This window comes from Alexandromys fortis, unplaced genomic scaffold, assembly GCF_014885135.2.
Source record: "Alexandromys fortis isolate MF-2015 unplaced genomic scaffold, M_Fortis_MF-2015_v1.1 scaffold_7, whole genome shotgun sequence".
Classification (NCBI taxonomy): domain Eukaryota; kingdom Metazoa; phylum Chordata; class Mammalia; order Rodentia; family Cricetidae; genus Alexandromys; species Alexandromys fortis.
The window spans coordinates 3,946,734-3,965,773 of record NW_026067920.1 but is presented as its reverse complement, the minus strand read 5'-3'; the positions used below and the strand labels follow the sequence as shown (position 1 = coordinate 3,965,773).

The following is a 19,040-nucleotide window of genomic DNA, read 5'->3' as shown; positions in this document are numbered from 1 at the left end:
ACATTATAGTAGCGTCCATATTAAGGGTCTTAAACAGATGTGAACTCAGTGTAATTTTCCTGCCTTAAGAACTACTTCCCAGAAGAAGAGTAAGAAAAGAAAACCCAAAACTCCTAGGGGCAGGGGCTCAGTCAAGTACCTGCTGAGCAAGCATGAAGACCCCGATTTCAGATGGCCAGCATCCATGTAAAAGCTGTAAACCCATGCATGTGTCTGTAATCTCAGTGCTGGGCTAGTGCACACGTACTCAAAACTACTTCTGGATGGTAATTCTTTTTATTTATTTATTTATTATGTATACAATATTCTGTCTGTGTATATGCCTGCAGGCCAGAAGAAGGCACCAGACCTCATTACAGATGGTTGTGAACCACCATGTGGTTGCCGGGAATTGAACTCAGGACCATTGGAAGGGCAGGCAATGCTCTTAACCTCTGAGCCATCTCTCCAACCCCCTGGATAGTAATTCTTACAGTTCTTTCATTGATTATTTAATCTGGAAGGACAAGAGGAAGTTGAGATCTATCCTCTGTGGCAGAAAGATCAGGTCCCTGGAGATCATGTGTATCAAGTTAAAACAGCCGGGGGGCAGAAGCCACCTCCACGCACCAGCTAAAGAAAAAGCTTCATTTGCCTTTTTTCAGGGTTAATGTTCCTCTCCAGTGGGATGGCAGACACTCACATGAGTCACCTTCTGCTTTAACAGTCGATTTTCTTCCTGTAACTTCTCAATAACGCTCTTGCCAGAAGCATTCCTGCTTGTATGCCCTAGCTACATAAGAGACAAAGAGAAGCCATGTCACTGTGTGTGTATCATGTATAGAAAAGCAGAAGTCAGAGGCTGAGGCCACAGCTGCAGCATAGGAGGGTGTGACTCTTCACTTGATGGAGAAGTAAAATAGACACAAAAACGGACTTGGAAGTCCTGGACCCACTCCCCGCTGAGGGAGGCCAGGAGACAGCAGAGTCTCTAGGCATGTCACTCTTGACACCGCCCTTGTTCCTTCCTACCTACCAACACGAGCTATTTGTGTTTTAAATATTCTGGACCTAAACATTCTGTTGTCGTCCAGTCTACAGCTGAGTACCCCAGCTGTAACAAAACTTCCTACTGCCAGAGCTTGCTTACCGTCACAGGCAATAGGGAGGACAGGGACAGAATTTTACTCTCTAAAAGAGACATACCTCTGCCAGCATCCAGGAGGCTTTCCAGGTCCCTGCCATGGGCCTGGCCACAGATCCATCTTGCCTCCTTCAGACTCATCAAGACAGAAATCCTGCCTCAAGACAAGTGAACTAATCTGGATGAAGCAACCTAACTTGTGCTTCACACAAGGCTGTTTACTCACAGAAGTCACACCCCAAACTAACCCCTAAGAGCTGCTGGCTGACCCAGCTGTAAAGTCTGATAAAACTTTTCTGGGGTATACTCTGTACCCCAGAAATTCCAGGCACCGAACAGTACAGAGGACTGTAAATCACTGACATTAGTTTTAAGAATTCCCCTTGAATGACAGGAAGTGTATGTCCTAACCCTGTCTGCTGGGAAGCCCCAGATGACTCAGCCAAGTCCAGGGCTGAGAAGTGATACTGACTTAAAAGACATGAGATGCCTGTCTGTCACAATCCAGCACCCACCTCAGGCTGATCACGGTGTGAGGCTACTTCAAGATCTTCAAAGGGAATAATACGGTGATACAAACTGAGACAAGAGACCCACCACCTCCTATCCAGCCATGAATACAGCTGTGTCCTCCCTGGGTGATCTTGTGAAATCCAATTGAGTTGGGTGCTTCATGACCAAGTTTGTTTCTCTCATGTTGGTTATTGTTCGTCCCCTTTCCTCAGAACTCACACAGTTCCGTGAACACTGCCATAGCCTCGGAGAACTGCCTAGAAAGGGATGTACCCAAGTGGCCCTGTGTGGGGCAATGCACATGAGATGGAGACTCAGTCTGCTCCACTGTTGTGTTCTGAATCGGAAACGTTCCCCAAGGCGCATGGTTTGAAAGCTTGGTCCCCAGTGGATGGCGCCATCTGCAGAGGCTACAAAACCTTTAGGAAGTGTAGCCTAGCAGTCAGAAGAAAGCACTAAGGACAGGCCTTTGAAGCTGATACCCTGCCCCTGGTTCCAGGGTCTCTCTGCCTCTCTGTCTGTCTCTTCCTGGCCTGTCATGATGTGAGGATCCTCTGCCATGAGTTCGTATTGCCATGAATTTGTCCGTGCCATCCCTGCCATGTTAGACTGAAACCCTCTCTGAAGTTGTTTCTGTTGGTGTCGTAGTCATAGGAACACAAAGGTCACAAATACACCCAGTGGTAACTGAGGCAAGGTGTGCCTTATGTACCTGTTTCTCTGTCAGCTCCACACTGGTCAGTACCACCTGGCAGCAGGAAATCAGGTACCTGGCCTACACTGAGGCTTGGTCCCATGCTATTCCTGATGAGGACCACTCTGGTTTGCGAGATGCGTCTCTTCCCCATGACTACCTTATGGGTGCTAAAACCTTGGTCATGCTCCTCTCTTCCCCCAAACCGTCCTGGCCTGGAGGCACAGAGGGTCCCTACTGCAACCTGGCCCCTCTGTCACCATTTGCTGTCCACCTCACATAGCGTCTACATGGAGGTCATGCTTTTGAGGCATGAAGATATTCTATGTCATGCGATAATGAAGACATTGCAGCCCTGAGGGTGGCAGGTCTCCTAGCTTATGCCAGGCCACATTGCTGGCAATAGAAGTTCTGGCTCTTCATAAGGCTTGTGGGTGGATCAACTCTTACCCCACAGATGCTTGGAGTCTGCAGAAGGCTGATGCTCACGGCTCTTCCAGTAGTTTTAGGCCAGGACTCTGCATATGTGGCAGGTGGAGGCATTGCTCCTCCTTAGCAGTACCGCCTAGATCTGCCTCAGTTTCTGTTTGTTGACTATACATGTGACAACACTTCCTGTAGGCAGCGCCTCTATCCCCAGCTCTTCCTTCCTATCCTCAGGGGCAGAAAAGACCAAAGTGCCATTGCCACGTGCATGCAGGATCAGCTGCAGACAATGCTTGAAGCTGGGGAGACAGGCCCCTCAAGTTTCCTGCCATGTCTTCCATTGGTTCTCTCCAGATAAGCTCTGAGAACAGAGTGGGTTCTATGACACCCCTGATCTTGGCGAGTGCACAGGACTAAAGACTGACAGACAACAACTCCTGCCACACCAGAGTCTTCAACTTGCTTTAGTTTGCTGCCTACCTCGTCAGCGCTTTTCTCCCCCACGTCCCCCTGCGCGTGCTGTCGTTCATCCAGACACTTGGCCAGATGCTGGCACATGTGGGCAGTGGCAGCCAACGTCCTGCGCAGTTGGTGGGTCTCATCAGCCAAGGAGCGGCACAGGATGTCGCTGGCGGCCCTGGCTTGTTCCTTCTCTGCCACACTTCTCCGAAGCAGGACGACTTCCTTCTCTCGCTCATGCTGAGGCTGGCTCATCAGCTGCTGCATCTCCCTCTCTTTTTCTTCTAGTTGCTCAGTAAGTCTCTCAACTTCCTGACAGAAAGTAATTTCAAAGCACAGTTTAGGTGGGTGTGGCGACACGCGCTTTTAATCCCAGCAGTGGGGTGGCTGAGGCAGGAGAATCAAGAATTTGAGGCTAGCCAGAGAGACCCTGTCTGAAACTGTAAAGGAAGACAGGCAGGTACAATAGTTGTGAAAATGCAAGCACAGAGTGAATAATGAAACAGTGTTAAAAAGCGGACGTTCAAAAGCAGGCAGGATAAAACACACCTCAGTCCTGGCACTTAGGAAGTAGGAGTACAAGAAGTTCTGGCCATCCTCAACTACATGACAACTTTGAGGACAGTCTGGGCTATGTGAGGGGAAGAAAGCAAATGTGCTAAAACAGGAAATCTGGCAAGGATAATGTATCACTAGGTACCACTTGCCCTTTGGGTAGGCTTTCCAGAAAAAATATAGTTAGCTGATGTGGACTATTACTTTAACTATGTAAAGATTGTCACAGTTGTTTAACCAGGCAAAGTTTATTACGTTTGTTTATGCTTCGTTTGTTTACACCTGTAAAGATGTAGTACTTGGGCTGCCTAAGGCACCTGGTAGGTCTAATAAAAAGGTGAACGGCCAATAGCTAGGCAGGAGAGACATAGACAGGACTGGAGGGCAGAGAGAATAAGTAGGAGGAGAAATCTAGGCTCGAGAGAGAATGAGGGAGAAAGAAAGGGAGATGCCAGGGGCCAGCCAGGCAGGCAGCTGCCAGCCAGCAAGACAGGGAGAAGGTCTTACAGAAAGAAGGGTAAAAAGCCCTGAGGCAAAACATAGATAATGAAAGAAACAGGTTAAATTATAAGAGCTAGTGGTAGCTGGGCAGTGGTGGTGCACGCCTTTAATCCCAGCACTCGGGAGGCAGAGGCAGGCGGATCTCTGTGAGTTCGAGGCCACCCTGGTCTACAAGAGCTCCATAGCTACAGAGAAACCCTGTCTCCGAAAAAGAAAAGAAAAAAAGCTAGTGGTGTAGGCATTCATAACTAATAATAAGTCCCCCGTATCATGATTTGGGAGCTGGTTGGTAACCAAAGAGAAAACCTGCTACAGTCAACTCTGGAGTTTCCATCTTCTCATATCTTCAAACTTCACTTAAATTAGTCTCATTAGGTGGCAGCACACACCCTTAATCCCAACACGTGGGGGGCAGAGGCAGGCGGATCTCTCTGAGTGTGAGGCCAGCCTGGTCTACTGAGTGAGTTCCAGATCAACTAGGGCTACACAGAGAAATTCTGTCCCAAACAAAAAAAATAATAATCAATAGAAATAGAGTATTTATAGCCAGACGGTGGTGGTGCACGCCTTTAATTCCAGCACTCAGAAGGCAGAGGCAGGTGCATTTCAAGTTTTACAGAGTAAGCTCCAGGACAGCTAAGGTTACACAGAGAAATCCTATCTCACAAAACCAAACAGAAAGAGAGAGAGAGAGAGAGAGAGAGAGAGAGAGAGAGAGAGAGAGAGAGAGAGAGAGAGAGATGCAGATATCATTAGCTCACATGCGCTCACACTGAGTTAGGAGCACTGTCCACTGAGACGACTTTTGGCAGATGCACTCAGAAGAGAAGGCCATGTGAAGACAGGCTGGAGTGCAGCACCTATGCGCCACAGAACCCTAAGGACTGGCAGCCACTACCAGAAGCAGAGGAGGGAAAGAAGGACCTGGCCCCAGGACCTTCAGGGAGCAGATGCCTTGATCTGCTGCTTCTAACCTCTAGGGCTCTGAAAAGATTGCATTGCTGTTGCGTCAACTTCACCATTTGTGGTACTTAGTTTAGGAAACTAATATTGCCGGGCAGCGGTGGCCTTTCATCCCAGCACTTGGGAGGCAGAGGCAGGTGGATCTCTGTGAGTTCAAGGTCAGCCTGGTTTACAGAGTGAGTTCCAGGACTACTTGAAGAAACTTTTTCTTGAAAAACAAAACAAACAAACAAACAAAAAGCTGGATATAAACGTTCATGTCTGTAAATCCTAGCACTTGGGGACCTGAGGCAGGAGAATTGCCAGGAGTTTTCCAGGCCAGCCTAAAATAACATTATTTTATTTTTTCACACATGGTCTCAGTCTGTTGCTCAGGCTAGCCTCAAACTCATGGCCTTGGTCTTCCAATGTACTGGGACTACAGGTCCTTAAGTGGCAATTTTGTTTAACTTTTTTTTGTTTAAGACTTTTTCTGGGGCGGAAGAGATGGCTCAGTGGTTAAGAGTGTTGAATGATCTTTTAGAGGACCCTGGTTCAGTTCCCAGCACCCATATGGCCCCTCACCATGGTCTGTAACTTCAGTTCCCAGGAATCTGACACCCTCTTCTGGCCTTTACAGACACCAGACATGCACAGACATCCATGCAGACAAAACACTCATACATATAAAGTATTAAAAAAGAAAACCAATTATCTCTAGGTTACTCAGGAGTTGAACCTGAGCCCAAGCTTGCACTCCTGGGTGCTGGGATTACTCGCACATAGCAAGTAGCGCAAAGCGCGAAGCCAAAAGGACCATCTTTAACTTTCTGGCCTTAAAGTTGTGCTTTCCCACTTTCAAAGATTCCTTGAACATAAACAGCTCATGATGCAGGGTGGAGCAGTCTCAACCAGTCCACTCTACAGATGAAGAAACAGATTCACAAGAGCCAGGGATAAGCCTAAGCCATTTCCAGCAGGAGTCCATCTTGTAACCCTGGGACCTTGTCACCGTGATAAATGAGACACCAACCATGTACAAAGACAGACTTGAGCGATTACTCTCGCCTTATAATTTTATTATTATTGTGCATGTGTGTGTGGTGTGTGAGTCTATACGGGTAGGAATCCGAGGACAACTTTCAGGAGCGGGTTCTTTCCCGCCACCCTGGGTTCCAGGGGTCAAACAGGTTGTCCAGGCTTGCACAGAAAGCACTCGTGCCCACTGGACCATCTCACCAGCCCCTGGATTTTTTAAATCAAAAAACATGTGTATTGCTTGGTAGTTTTTTGTCTGTTGATTGTTTTGAGACAAAGTCTTTCACTCTAGACCAGTGGTTCTCAACCTTCCTAATGCTGAGACCCTTTAGTACAGTTCCGCATGCTGTGTGTCATGGGAGACCCCATGGTGACCCCAACCATAAAATGATTTTCACTGTTACTTTATAACTATAATTTTGCCACTATTATGACTCGCAATGTAACTATTTTTGAAGATAGAAGTTTGCCAGAGTGGTTGCGACCCACGGGTTGAGAACCACTGTTCTATACAGTGTCGCAGAACAGGTAGAGAGAAACTGAAAGGAAAGGAGGCTAACGTGCCAGGAGCAGGCAGGGCCTGTGAGGCTAGCTTCCGGGATAACAGCGCACAGTCACAGGCCACATGGTGAATAGCACATTGACCTGGAAGAAGTTTGGAAAATCATCCATCCAGGCCTCAAGGTGCAGGTGGATACCATGAGGACAAGCTACGGCCTTCTCCAGACACACTGGCTACACATCCCCTCAGTATCCTCTATGGAAGCCCTCAGTGCCTTCCAGTCTAGTGTCCCTGGAGGGATGGCTGACGTGGCCATCAGTGACAGCAATCTAGCAGACTTTTCACTTTCTACTGCAGTTGTTTGTTTGTTTGTTTAGACCAGAGACTCTGTAGACCAGCCTGGCCTAGAACTCTTCTGCCTCTGCCTTTCCAGGGGATAGGAGGAGTCCACTGTAATGTCCAGCTGCTCTGTGGGTTTAAACCTGCCTTGTTACTTCAGTGAACAAAGGGCCTCTGGGGTGCGAGAGGTAATAAACCTCTGTCCTCCCACAGCTTGTGACTGAAACACCCTCCCTCACAGAACTGACTATGGGTAAGCAAAACACATCCACTTTCATGAACTGCTAAGTCACCGAAAGGGTCCTTGAGAATGAAAATGACAGGGGCTGGAGAGATGGCTCCGCAGTTGAGAGCCCACGCTGCTCTTACAGAAGACGAGGTCAGCTTGCGTGGCACAGCTCACACAGCCTATAACTCCAGCTCCAGAGAATCTGAACCCTATTCTGGACTTTGCCAGCGCTGACACTCCCATGACACACAGACCAAGACATTCATACATACCTTAAAAATAAAAATGTATCAGGCTAGAGAGATGGCCCAGCGGTTAAGAGCACTTGCTGCTCTTGTACAGGATCCAGGTTTAGTTCCCAGAACACACAAGCGATAGCTCACAACCATCTGTAACTCCAGCTCCTTGGGATCCGATGCCCTCACCTGGAGTCTATGGGCACCACGCAAGTATATTATACATGAAATGAAGTAAATCTTTTAAAGAAAAGATTAAAACCTTTTTTTAAAAATTAAAAATTACAGACACCTTCCTTCTACATTCCCTAGACCAACTTGGGGTCCTGACAAGGCCATTACCACATGTGGCCCGCTGACCTGGTACACCCCGAGACATTTCTGCTCCTGGCCCTCTTCCAATCACCTTCAACACACATGCTGCTCAGTCTCAGCTTCAGCTTTTGTTATCCATTGTGTGTCCACAGAAAAGTCATCAATGTCTTGCTCCCCTGTGTGTGTCTGTTTGTGTGCATCTGTGTGTGTCTATGTGTGTGTGTGTGTGTGCATCTGTGTGTGTGTCTATGTGTGTGTGTGCATCTGTGTGCGTGTGTGTGCATCTGTGTGTGTGTCTATGTGTGTGTGTGTGTCTGTGTGTGTGTATCTGAGACTGCCTTGCTATGTAGATCAGTCTGGTGGCAAACTCAGCTCCTCCTGCCACAGCATACTAAGTGCTGGGGTTAAATGGCTGTGCCACCAGCCACCCTAGCTCAGAGCCTAATATTCTTAGCTTCGTGGTTGCTTATGCCCTACACATCCCATTGGCATATTTGAACCATTCAAGGCGCAGTTTTTACATATGGACTATGGTCTAGGACACATCTGGAATCTTCAAAAGGTTTCATATATAATGGAAAGGGGGCCCAGGAAAACCAACTCTTGGACTGAGTGGAGAAATCCAAAATATCACAAGGAAAGAAATTCCTTTTTCATTGCATCTTAACCACTAAAGGTTTACACAGCTGTACAGTTTTCTGTGGTGTTAGCATTTTAGGAAGAGACCTTGTGGTATTTATCCTGCCTTTGACCTCCATTGGATTTTCTTCTTTTTTTAAGTTTTTATTTTATTTATTTATTTATTTTGGATACAGTCTTGCCATGTTGTACAAGCTAATCTCAAATTGTGGCCCTCCTGCCTCAGCCTCCTGAGTGGCTAGGACTATAGGCATACTGTGTATTGTGCTTCTCTTTGGAATTCTTCTGAATCAAGCCCAAAGCAACCATGATAGAAGCTGTATGTTGTTCAATGTTTCCAGTGCTGTGCACATTTGATCACCCGTGGTCTCCTGTCCCTTGTCATCTGCATGGGAGACTTTTTTCCACTTTGCTTTCTAGGAAGTATAAAGCATGCTCTCTTGGAACTCTGATTTGTATATACTCTTGTTAAATCAGTTCCCTATAATCACAATATATCTACCACATATGCATGGTTATATCAACCATTTCTTTAGTGAAAGACACACGTAACTCATCATTTGTTTCACTTTGCCATTTTTTTTTCTTCTTTAAGAATTGTGAGCCAGGCGGTGATGGCGCATGCCTTTAATCCCAGCACTTGGGAGGCAGAGGCAGGCAGATCTCTGTGAGTTTGAGGTCAGCCTGATCTACAGAGCAAGTTTCATGATAGCCAAGGCTGTTACACAGTGAAACCCTGTCTCAAAAAACCAAAACCCAAAAATAAAAAGAATTATGTTTATTTATTAATTAGTTAGTGTGTACACAAAAGCCTCTTTGCCTTAATATGAATGTGGAGACTATAAATAAACGAATAAGCAAATAAATTAATTAATTAAATAAAAAGTTGGGCATGGTGGCACATGTCTTTAATTCTAGCACCCCCACAGCAGAGGCAGGTGGATCTCTGTGGGTTTGGGGCAAGCCTGGACTCCACAGTGAGCTCTAGTCAGACCTACATAGTGAGACATTGTCTCAAAAAGCCAAAATAGAGTTCTAGGATAGCCAGAGGTACAACGAAACCCTGTCTTGAAAAACCAAACCCCTCAAAAAAGCCAAAATAAATGAGTAAATAAAGTCTAAAAGAAAAAAGGAAATAGGCTGGCCTCAAACTCACAGAGATCCACCTGCCTCTGCCTCCCAAGTGCTGGCATCAGAGGTGTGCGCCACCACCACCCAGAGCGGCGTTTTATTTGTATGTTATGCATCTGTATGTGAGTATGCATGTGTGCATTTGGGTAACTATGGAGTCCAGAAGAGGATGTTGAATCCCTTAGAGCTGGAGTTACAGGCTCTGGTGAGCCTCCTGACACTCTGGTGAGCCTCTTGACACTTGACAAGGAGCCAATCTTGGGTCCTCTGCAAGAGCAGTGTGTACTCTTAATCACTGAGCATCTTTCTAGACCCACATTGTTTTTGATTTACAGTTAAGGCCAGTTGTGGCTGCTTTCCTTTGTTACAGATGGAGAGCAAATGATTTAAAACATAACCATGCTGCATTCACTGGTAGAATTCAATGACAATGAGAAGTAAGAAAAAGATAATACAGAATTTAAAGTGCTACCGTATCTGCATTGCTTTGACAAGCACATGGCCTTCTTGACATTTGCCAAAGTTGTGTTCACACATATCTGTCATCACGGAATGTGTGACATTAGTTACTGTGGTGGCTTGAATGAGAAAGGCCCCCATAGGCTCATAGAGTTCAGTGCTTGGCCCCTCATTGGTGAAATTGTTCTGGGAAGAAATGTAAGGTGTGGCTTGTTGGAAAAGCTGTACCAGTCACTGGGAATGGGGGGGGGGGGTTCTTTATCCCCTTCACCAAGCCCAGTCTCTTTCTTTGTCACCTGCCTGTGGACCAGGTGTAAGCTCTCAGCACCATGCCTGCCTGCTGCCTCTCTCCCCACAATGGTCATGGACTCACCCTTGAAACTGTAAGCAAGTCCCCAATTCAATTCTTTCTTTTATCAGTTGCCTTGGTCATGGTATCAAGGTAGCAGAAAAGTAAGACAGTTACTAGTATGTAGCTATAGAATGTATTACATTAATAACTAATGTATTATATTAGTTACATTAGCCTCACCCTGTGTATACCTCTACAAACCAAATAACCAAAGAATACATCACAGAAAAACTATGCTGAAATGAAAATGAACAGGATTGTTCAGAATTTTTTGGAGGGTTTTGTTTTGTTTGGGGGGGTATTTTTTTGGTTTTTCAAGACAAGGATTTTCTGTGTAGCCCTGGCTGTCCTGGAACTCACTTTGTATACCAGGCTGGCCTTGAACTCACAGAGATTCACCTGCCTCTGCCTCCCAAGTGCTGGGATTAAAGGTGTGCGCCATCATGGCCCAGCTTGTTCAAAGTTATTTTTACGGGGTAATTTTGGATACATATGTCTACTGCTAATACATTAGTCAATTGGTTTTGGCAGACTTGAGAAGCCATGCAGTAGTTCTGTAATATTTAAAGTCACCACAATGTTAGCAAAATTTCCTAAATAAAATGGCAAGTAATTCTTAAAATCCCCGAACAGAACCTGTATGTCAGAGGACGTAGGACCACAGACTGGTTCTGTCTGGGGCCTCTAGAGAACTACAAATAAATCCCAGTTGCTTCATGTGGGGGCATCTGCACTGAACACCAATGGCCACCCGACTGCAAAGGCAGTTCTGTTCTGACTGTGGGGAGCTCCCTTACACTAACTGTTCCCACTGATATTCTGGTGACAAATTCTGGGGTGTCTTCAGATATCCACTCTGTACCCATCTGTGGCTCCTGATGGCCACAACAGTAAATTAGTGGCACAGTCCGGGTGAGCTCTACACTCCCTCTTGCTCTGTTTTACAACCCTCCTTCCAGAAAGCGGGAGAAGTGGGGTGGGGAGACGTCTGATTGCTCTTGGTACTTTAAATACAGACAGAAAACAAAGACAGCATAATATAAAGTAAATCTGTATAATAAGGATCAACTCAACAATACCAAGTATAAATAAATGTCTTCGCAAAGGAAGACCAGGCAAAGGTCTTGCAAAAAGCATATGGGATTATTTTATTGTTTCCTTTACTTTTCAGATACTCTGAATTTTACCATCAAAAACTGCGTTCTTTTCTCCCTCTAAAATCTTGTGGCCAGGCCTGGTGGCAAAGTCCTGGAATACCATCTACTCAGGAGACTGAGGCAGGAGGATCCAAAGTCAATCCCTAGCTGGGATTCACAGTGAGTTTAAGGTCAGTTTAGGTAACTTAGTGAGACCAGGTCTCAAAAGTAAAAAAGAGAGCTGGAGATGCAGCTAAACGGTAGAGTACTTGCCTAGATGTGTGTGGGGCTCCAGGCTCAGTCCCTAGCACCGAAGAGGGTGGGGACAAAAATAAATCTGGCTGTGGGGGTGAAATTGTGGAAACAAACATTACCTTTGGCCAGCTACTCTCCTTTCAGGATTACCTTCTTTCCTGGGAAACCAAGATAGCCATGGACCAAACGCAAAAGCATGCCAATTATCCCAAACATCGGGGAAGGGCACAGACTTACAGATAACACTTGCAGGGAAAACAATTCCCTTGCCCCAGTTTTGTGTGCTTACGTTATCTCACAGAAACCAAATCACATCAAACGACAAGGAGGACCAAAGAACGCACAGATTATCAGACGCTTGGCAGGCTCTTCCTGTCGCTTCTCCCAATATAATAAATACTAAAAGCCACCAATCAAAGACGTGGGTCCTCTCTCTGAGCTCCATCCCTTGAACCCTAGGCATCTCTCAGGTCCCTGGCACCCCACACAAGGTGCAGAAACCCACATTCCACAGAAGACCTCCCTAACACAGAATACCCAAAACCTGTACTCATAACCCAAACACACACTGGAACATTCCCCAAAAAGTAATGCCTGTATGCCCTTGAGAGCCTCTAGGCCCAGGCCTCACCTATGTCCTTGAGAGCCTCTAGTGTCCCTCAGGACCCTGCACCCACCCCTGAACACCAGCCCTCCTCAGAACTCCACCTCCTTCAAACCTGGTACCCTACTGTGGTGGTCTGAATAAGAATAACCCCACAGGCTCATGTGGCACCATTTGAGAAGGATTAGGACGTGTGGCTTTGTTGGAGGAACTGTGTCACTTAGGGTGGGCTTCCAGGTTTCAAAAGCCCACAGCAGGACCAGCGTCTCTCTCTGCCTGGGGATCAGAATGTAGCTCTCAGCTACAACTCCACAACCGTGCCTGCTTGCAAGCTGCCATACTCCTCACCATGATGATAATGGACTAACCCCTCTACAACTGTAAGCTCCCCCTCATTGAAATACTCTCTTTTATAAGAGTTGCCTTGGTCACGATGTCTCTTCAAAGCAACAGAACAGTGTGAAAACAGTTACATATCCCTTTGGGGTGTGGAGCACTGACTGGAGAAGCTCATCACCAACAGAACCATGTGTCCAAGACTACCTCAGTACCTCATGCTCCCACAGATCCCTGTACTCCGGGGTCCCTCCAGTTCCTCGGATCCACCACACAGACTTCATGAGCAAGTTTCACTCAGCTGTGCCCCTCAAAGTCGAGAGACCCGGGGGTCGGTCCCGAACTTACCCCCATTATATGTCTCTCAGAATTGCTCATAACCTGAGCCCCTGTGGACCTGGTAATTCTCAAATGTCCGCACCCCTAACACCCTGGTGCTCACAGAACCCCGTGCCCCAGAGACGCCTGCTCACCTCAGTGCGTGACATCCCTCGGGAGCCTGGACCCTCCAGACTCTCGCCCTTCAGACCCCAACCCCTCAAGGTTCCCTTGCGCCTCAGATCCCCGCACCAGATGCCTCACATCCTCGCGCCAGGACTCGGTGCCGCCCGAGGCCCCTGGGGCAGCAGCGCCCGCCCACACGCCCCGCACCTGGCGCAGCTGGGTCTCAGAGGCTCCTTCCTCCCGCCGCCGCAGCTGCTCACGGAAGCGCTCCACCTGATCCAGAAGCGCGTCCACGAGCGACGGCGCCGTGTCCCCTGACAGAGCCGCTAGGCGGGTGCGAAGGCTCGCGATCAGGGCGTCGCGCGCGGCCAGCTGATCCTGCAGGCGCTGCAGCTGCTGGCCGGCCTCGTGGTACAGGCTACAGAGCGCGGCGGCCGCGGGCGGGGTGCCGTCCCCAGATGACATGGCGGTGGACTTTCCTGGGGACCCGGGCACCAGCAACTTGTGAGCGTAGCGGGAGCCACAGCGGGCCTTCCCGGAACTTTTCCCGCCTCGCCCCGCCCACTCCCAGGAGTCTAATCCGCCCCCACCCACAGCTGGCTCCGCCCCGCCCCGCCCACTGCTGGGAGTCTGACTCCGCCCCTGCGCGCAGCTGGCACCGCCCCTCCCACTCTGAGGCCCTACCCTGTCTTGACGCACTAGCTCCGTGCGAGAGGCTGTCTGTCTGCCCACTGTTCTAGGCTCATCACGGCGGCCCTATTCCCGTCTGAGGAATTTTCTCGGAGTCAAAACCAGTCGGTGACCAGGGTTTAGGGTTCGGTTTCCTCTGGTACAGCTGCTGAAGGAGAGCAAAGAAATCTAATGACTTCAAACATCGGACGTGGAGTGTGGTCAGGTTTCAGTGCTGGGCTCCTTCCTCTTCAGGGACTTGGCATGTGTTTCGTCACGTAGGGACGCTGAGCTCAGAGAGGACTTCCCATCCAGGATGCATGGTGGGTCCCAGAGCCAGCCACCAGACCCCAGGGTGCGCCTAAATTCGAGTTAGGACGGCCTTATTGCTAGAAGCTGTTCTTAGAGCAGAAGACAGGAGGTGCTGGCCCCGTCCTTCCCGCAGCCTCCATACAAACTGTGTTTTCCCACTGGGAAATGTCTCCTCCCCCAAAGATCCGCAGGAAGGATCTTTCAAAGGCTCTTTGCTAAGGTCTCATTGGGGTTCCCTCATGTGAGGATGCATTTCTCCTTCTTTACGCATCATCCTGACTGTTCCCGCGGTGTGATCCACAGAAGCTCTGGCTGAGCCTGCGGAAACTCACCCACGTGCAGCATCAAACTCAGCAAAGTCAGACCTCGACAGGCATTTATGGGATGAACACTCGGCTCGGAAGACCCGGCTCACCTACGGTCAGCTCTTAGCCCTCAGAGCCAAGACTCCTGTTCAGAAAAGAGAGGTCCCAGCTGCTGCCTTCCCTACCTGATAGGGGTGTTGTGGCACTAGAGAATGGGTGTGTCTCAGTTTCTTTTCCATTGCTGTGACAAACTGCCACCACCAAGGCAGCTTATAAAGGAAAGCATTTAATGCCCATAATCGTCAGATGGTTAAAGCTGAGAGCTCACATCTTGATCCCCAAGCAGGAGGCAAAGAGCATGCTGAAACCTCAAAATCCCTCTGCTTCTAGTGTCCCACCTCTTCCAACAAGCCCACACGCCTCTGAATCCTTCCCAGATAGTCCCACCAACTGGGGAGCAAGTATTCAAACACGAGCCCGTGGGAGTCATTCTCTTTCAAACTGCCACAAGGCACGTGTTACATGACTGGCCAGCACAGTCAGTGTTAGCGTCATGCAGGGAGCATCTTGATACAGAGGCAGTGGTAGGATAAAGGAGAAGTGGGAAGGGGTACCACACCAAAGAACCCTGGCCCAGGGCTGATTTGTGCTCTTAAGTTCTTCACTGTTACTGCTGTGTACAGCCTGGGGTGGACCACTCAAGTGCTTTTGAACCTGATGTGAACGGCAGAATAGACGTCAAACAATCCAAACTCTTCCAACACACTTTGGGCCACATGGGTTTGGAGTTTGAAAGCTTTGATTTCTTTGATTTTAGGTAGGTACACATAACTGAGGTGACCAACCTCTACAAAGGGGTCCTCTTCCCAGTATCTATGCATATGGGGCAGGTTCCCAGACAATAAGCTGTACTTGACCTCCGTAACTGAGAGGACCCTGAGGAGGACCCTGGGGAAATGGTGGCCGGTGACCTCCACAGCAAAGTCGTGAGATACAATGTGTCTATTGACTTGCCCAGCTCTGCACTTCAGTGAAGGACCCAGTTTAGAACTAAATCCTCTGACCCCAGCGAAGGCTCCGAAAGACTACAGTCCCAGCTCATCTGTGGCTTCCATCTCAGAGAAGCCACTGTACCACATTTCCCAGGTACACTGCTCCAAGGCTCCTGACAAACTGCAAAGCAACAAACATAATATCGTTTCAAACTGCTAACACTTGGGAAGCTTCTTTTTTTTTTTTTAATTTTCAAGACAGGGTTTCTCCGTAGCTTTTTGGTTCCTGTCCTGGAACTAGCTCTTGTAGTCCAGGCTGGCCTCGAACTCACAGAGATCCGCCTGCCTCTGCCTCCCAAGTGCTGGGATTAGGGAAGCTTCTTAAAAATGTGTGAGGGGGCTGGAGAGATGGCTCAGAGGTTAAGAGCACCGACTGCTCTTCCAGATGACCTGGGTTCAATTCCTAGCACCCACATGACAGGTCACAACTGTCTATACTCCAGTTCCAGGGGACCATGATACCCATGGCAAAACACCAATGCACATAAATTAAAATAATTAAATAAAAATGCAAGTGAATATGTGTGTATGAGTGTGTGTATGTGTATATATACATATATAGGTTATATATATATATATATATATATAAATGTATGTGTGTGTATGGAGGTCAGAGGTTGATGCTGAGTGTCTTCCACTCTCTCTTCACCTTATCTTCTGAGACAAGGTCTCTCACTGAACCCAAAGCTCACAGATTAGCTACACTGATTGGCTAGCAAATTTCAGAGATCCACCTATCTCCACCCCCTAACCCCAACCCCCATGCTAGGGTCACAGAAGTGTGTGACTGTGCTTGGCTTCTCATGGGTGCTTTGAATCCAAAGTCAGGTTCTCACGTTCTCTGCTGCACATCCCCGGGCTGTCCCTCCAGTCCCCTTGAAGATCGTTTTGGTTTTGTTCTTTATTTTTTTTTCTCTTCTATTTTTATTTTGAAACAGAGTTTCACATTGTAGCCCTGGCTAGCCTGGAACTCTGTGTAAACCAGGCTGGCCTGGAACTCATGGAGATCCTCCTGCCTCTGCCTCCCTAGTACTGGGATTAAAGGTGTGTGCCATCACCCCCCCCCCCCGTAATTTTTTCCTTGTTCTTTGTTTTTGACACAGGCTCTCACTCTGTAGTCCAAACTGGAACCCACTTTGTAACCAGGCTGGCCTCAAACTCATGACAATCTTTCTGCCTCAGCCTCCTGAGTTCTGGATTGCAGGTAGAGCAGCCATGCCCAGCTCTATGTGAAACCCTTTGTCAACAGAACACTAGCAATTGACATTCAGCATAGGACTCCTCTGTGGTATCTCTCAGCCCCACAGGACAAGTCAGTTTCTAGAAATACAGAGGGAATGGCCATTCAAATTAAGTATGACAAAGTTCACCAAATTTAAGGGAAAACTTTGGGTTTCTGAGATCTTGGGGACTTTAGAACTGTAGGTGAAGATTGCAGAACTCTAGGAACAATTTCCTTCTGTGGCATGGTTAAGAGTCTCCAACTTAACACAGAGTTCCCAGCACATGCATGCCTTTAACTGAAACTCAGCTATCGAGCCTAGGCCACAGAGATTCATAGGTAAATGTTATTGTTGTTGTTTGCTTTGGGAGGTTTTATGGTTTTTTTGGTTGTTGTTGTTTTGTTTTGTTTTTGTTTTGGGGTGGTTTTTTTGTGTTCTGTTTTCATTTTTGTTTTTGAGACAGGATTTCTCTGTGTAACAGCCCTAGCTGTCCTGGAATTCATAGACCAGGCTGGCCTTGAACTCACAGAGATCCACCTGCCTCTTCCCCCCTACACACACCAGTGCTAGGATTAAAGGCATGCACCACCACCACCTGGCATTATAGGTTAATGTTCTAATAGTGGAGACAAATGTCCAGTCCAAGAAGTAGGGAAAGTATATTGTATATAAAATATATTGCATACTATATAATATACACATATAATAAAGTATATTGGTTAATAATTACCATTGGCTTAACTGGAACACACCTGGGGGCGTGTCTGTGAGGTTTCCAGGAAGGATTAATTGAAGAGAGAAGATCCGTGCTAAGTATAGGCGGCACCATCCCCTGTGCTAGGATCTGGGCTGAATAAAGGGAGAACGTGAGCCGAGTACCACCATCATCTCCTTGGGTTCCTGGAATGTGGCCTCACGCTCCAGTTGTCATACCTACCCCCCTTATGATGGACTGTACCCCCTCAAACCAGGAGTCAAAATAAGCCCTTCCTCCCTTGAGTTGTTTGTTGTTGGGCATTTCCACGGTAAGAAAAGTAACTAATACAGTAAGAAAAAGAAGGGGTATAATGTATGGGGACCAAGAAGGGGAGTGGGGGAACCCACCTTAAAAAGGGAGATTAGATGAGCCAGAGTACAGGCCTAGAATCCCAGCATTCAAGAGACCAAGGCAGGAGGTTTGGGAACAGCCTGGGCCAGTAGTAAGTGTGTGTGTGTAGGAGGTGGCACTTAGAGAAGGTGGGATATCTATTGTAAAGGATGAAGAGAGGCTGGCACTTGGGTTCCCATGAAAGGGAAACAGTGCCAAAGGGAGGATTCCCAGGGTACCCATGTGTAGGACAGGAGAAGACTGGAGGTCTCTGGGCCCTCAGAGAGATTGCATCTCATTCCGAGTCCTGAGAAGCCGTGGGTTTCCAGTGATGCAGCGGAGCAGGTGGGCAGGCCTCTCATCTGACGCTAGCTTAATTGCTGGCAGGCAGTTGTCAGTCTGAAGCCTCAGAGCTCTCTTCCTGTGGCTCTCACACAGGTCTCTTTGGGACCTGCGACTTTTCCTTCTTCTTCCCTGCTTAATTTTAAATGCTGCGACTTCAGCCTGTCCTTGTGACCTCAAGAGTCAGCTGTGCCCAGAAGGAGGCTTATGTGGGAAGCAAAGGCCGCCCAGGGCCAGGATTTGTGGCCAGTAAGGTTGTGACTGGCCTAACTGATGCCAACACACGTCAACACTCAAGCGTGCACACACACACAGACACACACACACAGCTCTAGCATTTCCAACAGAGGCAGCCTTCACAGGTACGGACCCTCAAGGAAAGTGTCCACAAGGGGGCAGTGTGGCCACAAAGGCTTGAGGACCAGAACCTCAGGCACCAATCTCATCTACTCCAGGCCTGAGCAACCTCTGATTAGACATCAGGCTGGTGTCTCTTCCCTGAAACCTCGGTCCTGAGACACTGGTTGCTGGATCATAAATACCTGTACATCCCGATGAACGCCTGGTGATTTCTGGGGTGAGCTGTGGCTGCTGTTGTCCCTGAGTGCCTTCTCAGAAGCAGAGCCCGGGCTCTTCTGAATGGACTCCTGAGCATTAAGGGAACACCCCCGTCAGTCTTGTGGGGTGGGAAGTGCTAGGAAGTATAAGAACACATTGGCACTCCAATGCGGGTACACATGGTGGGGAGCTCAGCACATACACACTACTAAAGGTCGATTTGTTCTCAGTCATCATTCAAATGGGAGGAGCGTAAAACTCCGT

General features: G+C 48.0%; 1 protein-coding gene across 6 annotated transcripts in view; it reads right to left on the bottom strand.

The window, feature by feature from the left end:
* Positions 1-13,782, bottom strand: part of Tnip2 (TNFAIP3 interacting protein 2) — a 90,919-nt gene extending 77,137 nt beyond the window's left edge. For 5 of the 6 annotated variants that reach the window (XM_050140788.1, XM_050140785.1, XM_050140787.1 and 2 more), the window contains exons 1-3: positions 13,436-13,782; positions 3,237-3,527; positions 683-772 (exon numbers count right to left, since the gene is read on the bottom strand). In XM_050140788.1, coding sequence (XP_049996745.1) covers positions 683-772; positions 3,237-3,527; positions 13,436-13,693 — 639 coding nt within the window. In that variant the 5' untranslated portion in view covers positions 13,694-13,782. The other variant, XM_050140786.1, reaches the window with a different exon arrangement.
* Between the last annotated feature and the right edge of the window lie 5,258 nt (positions 13,783-19,040).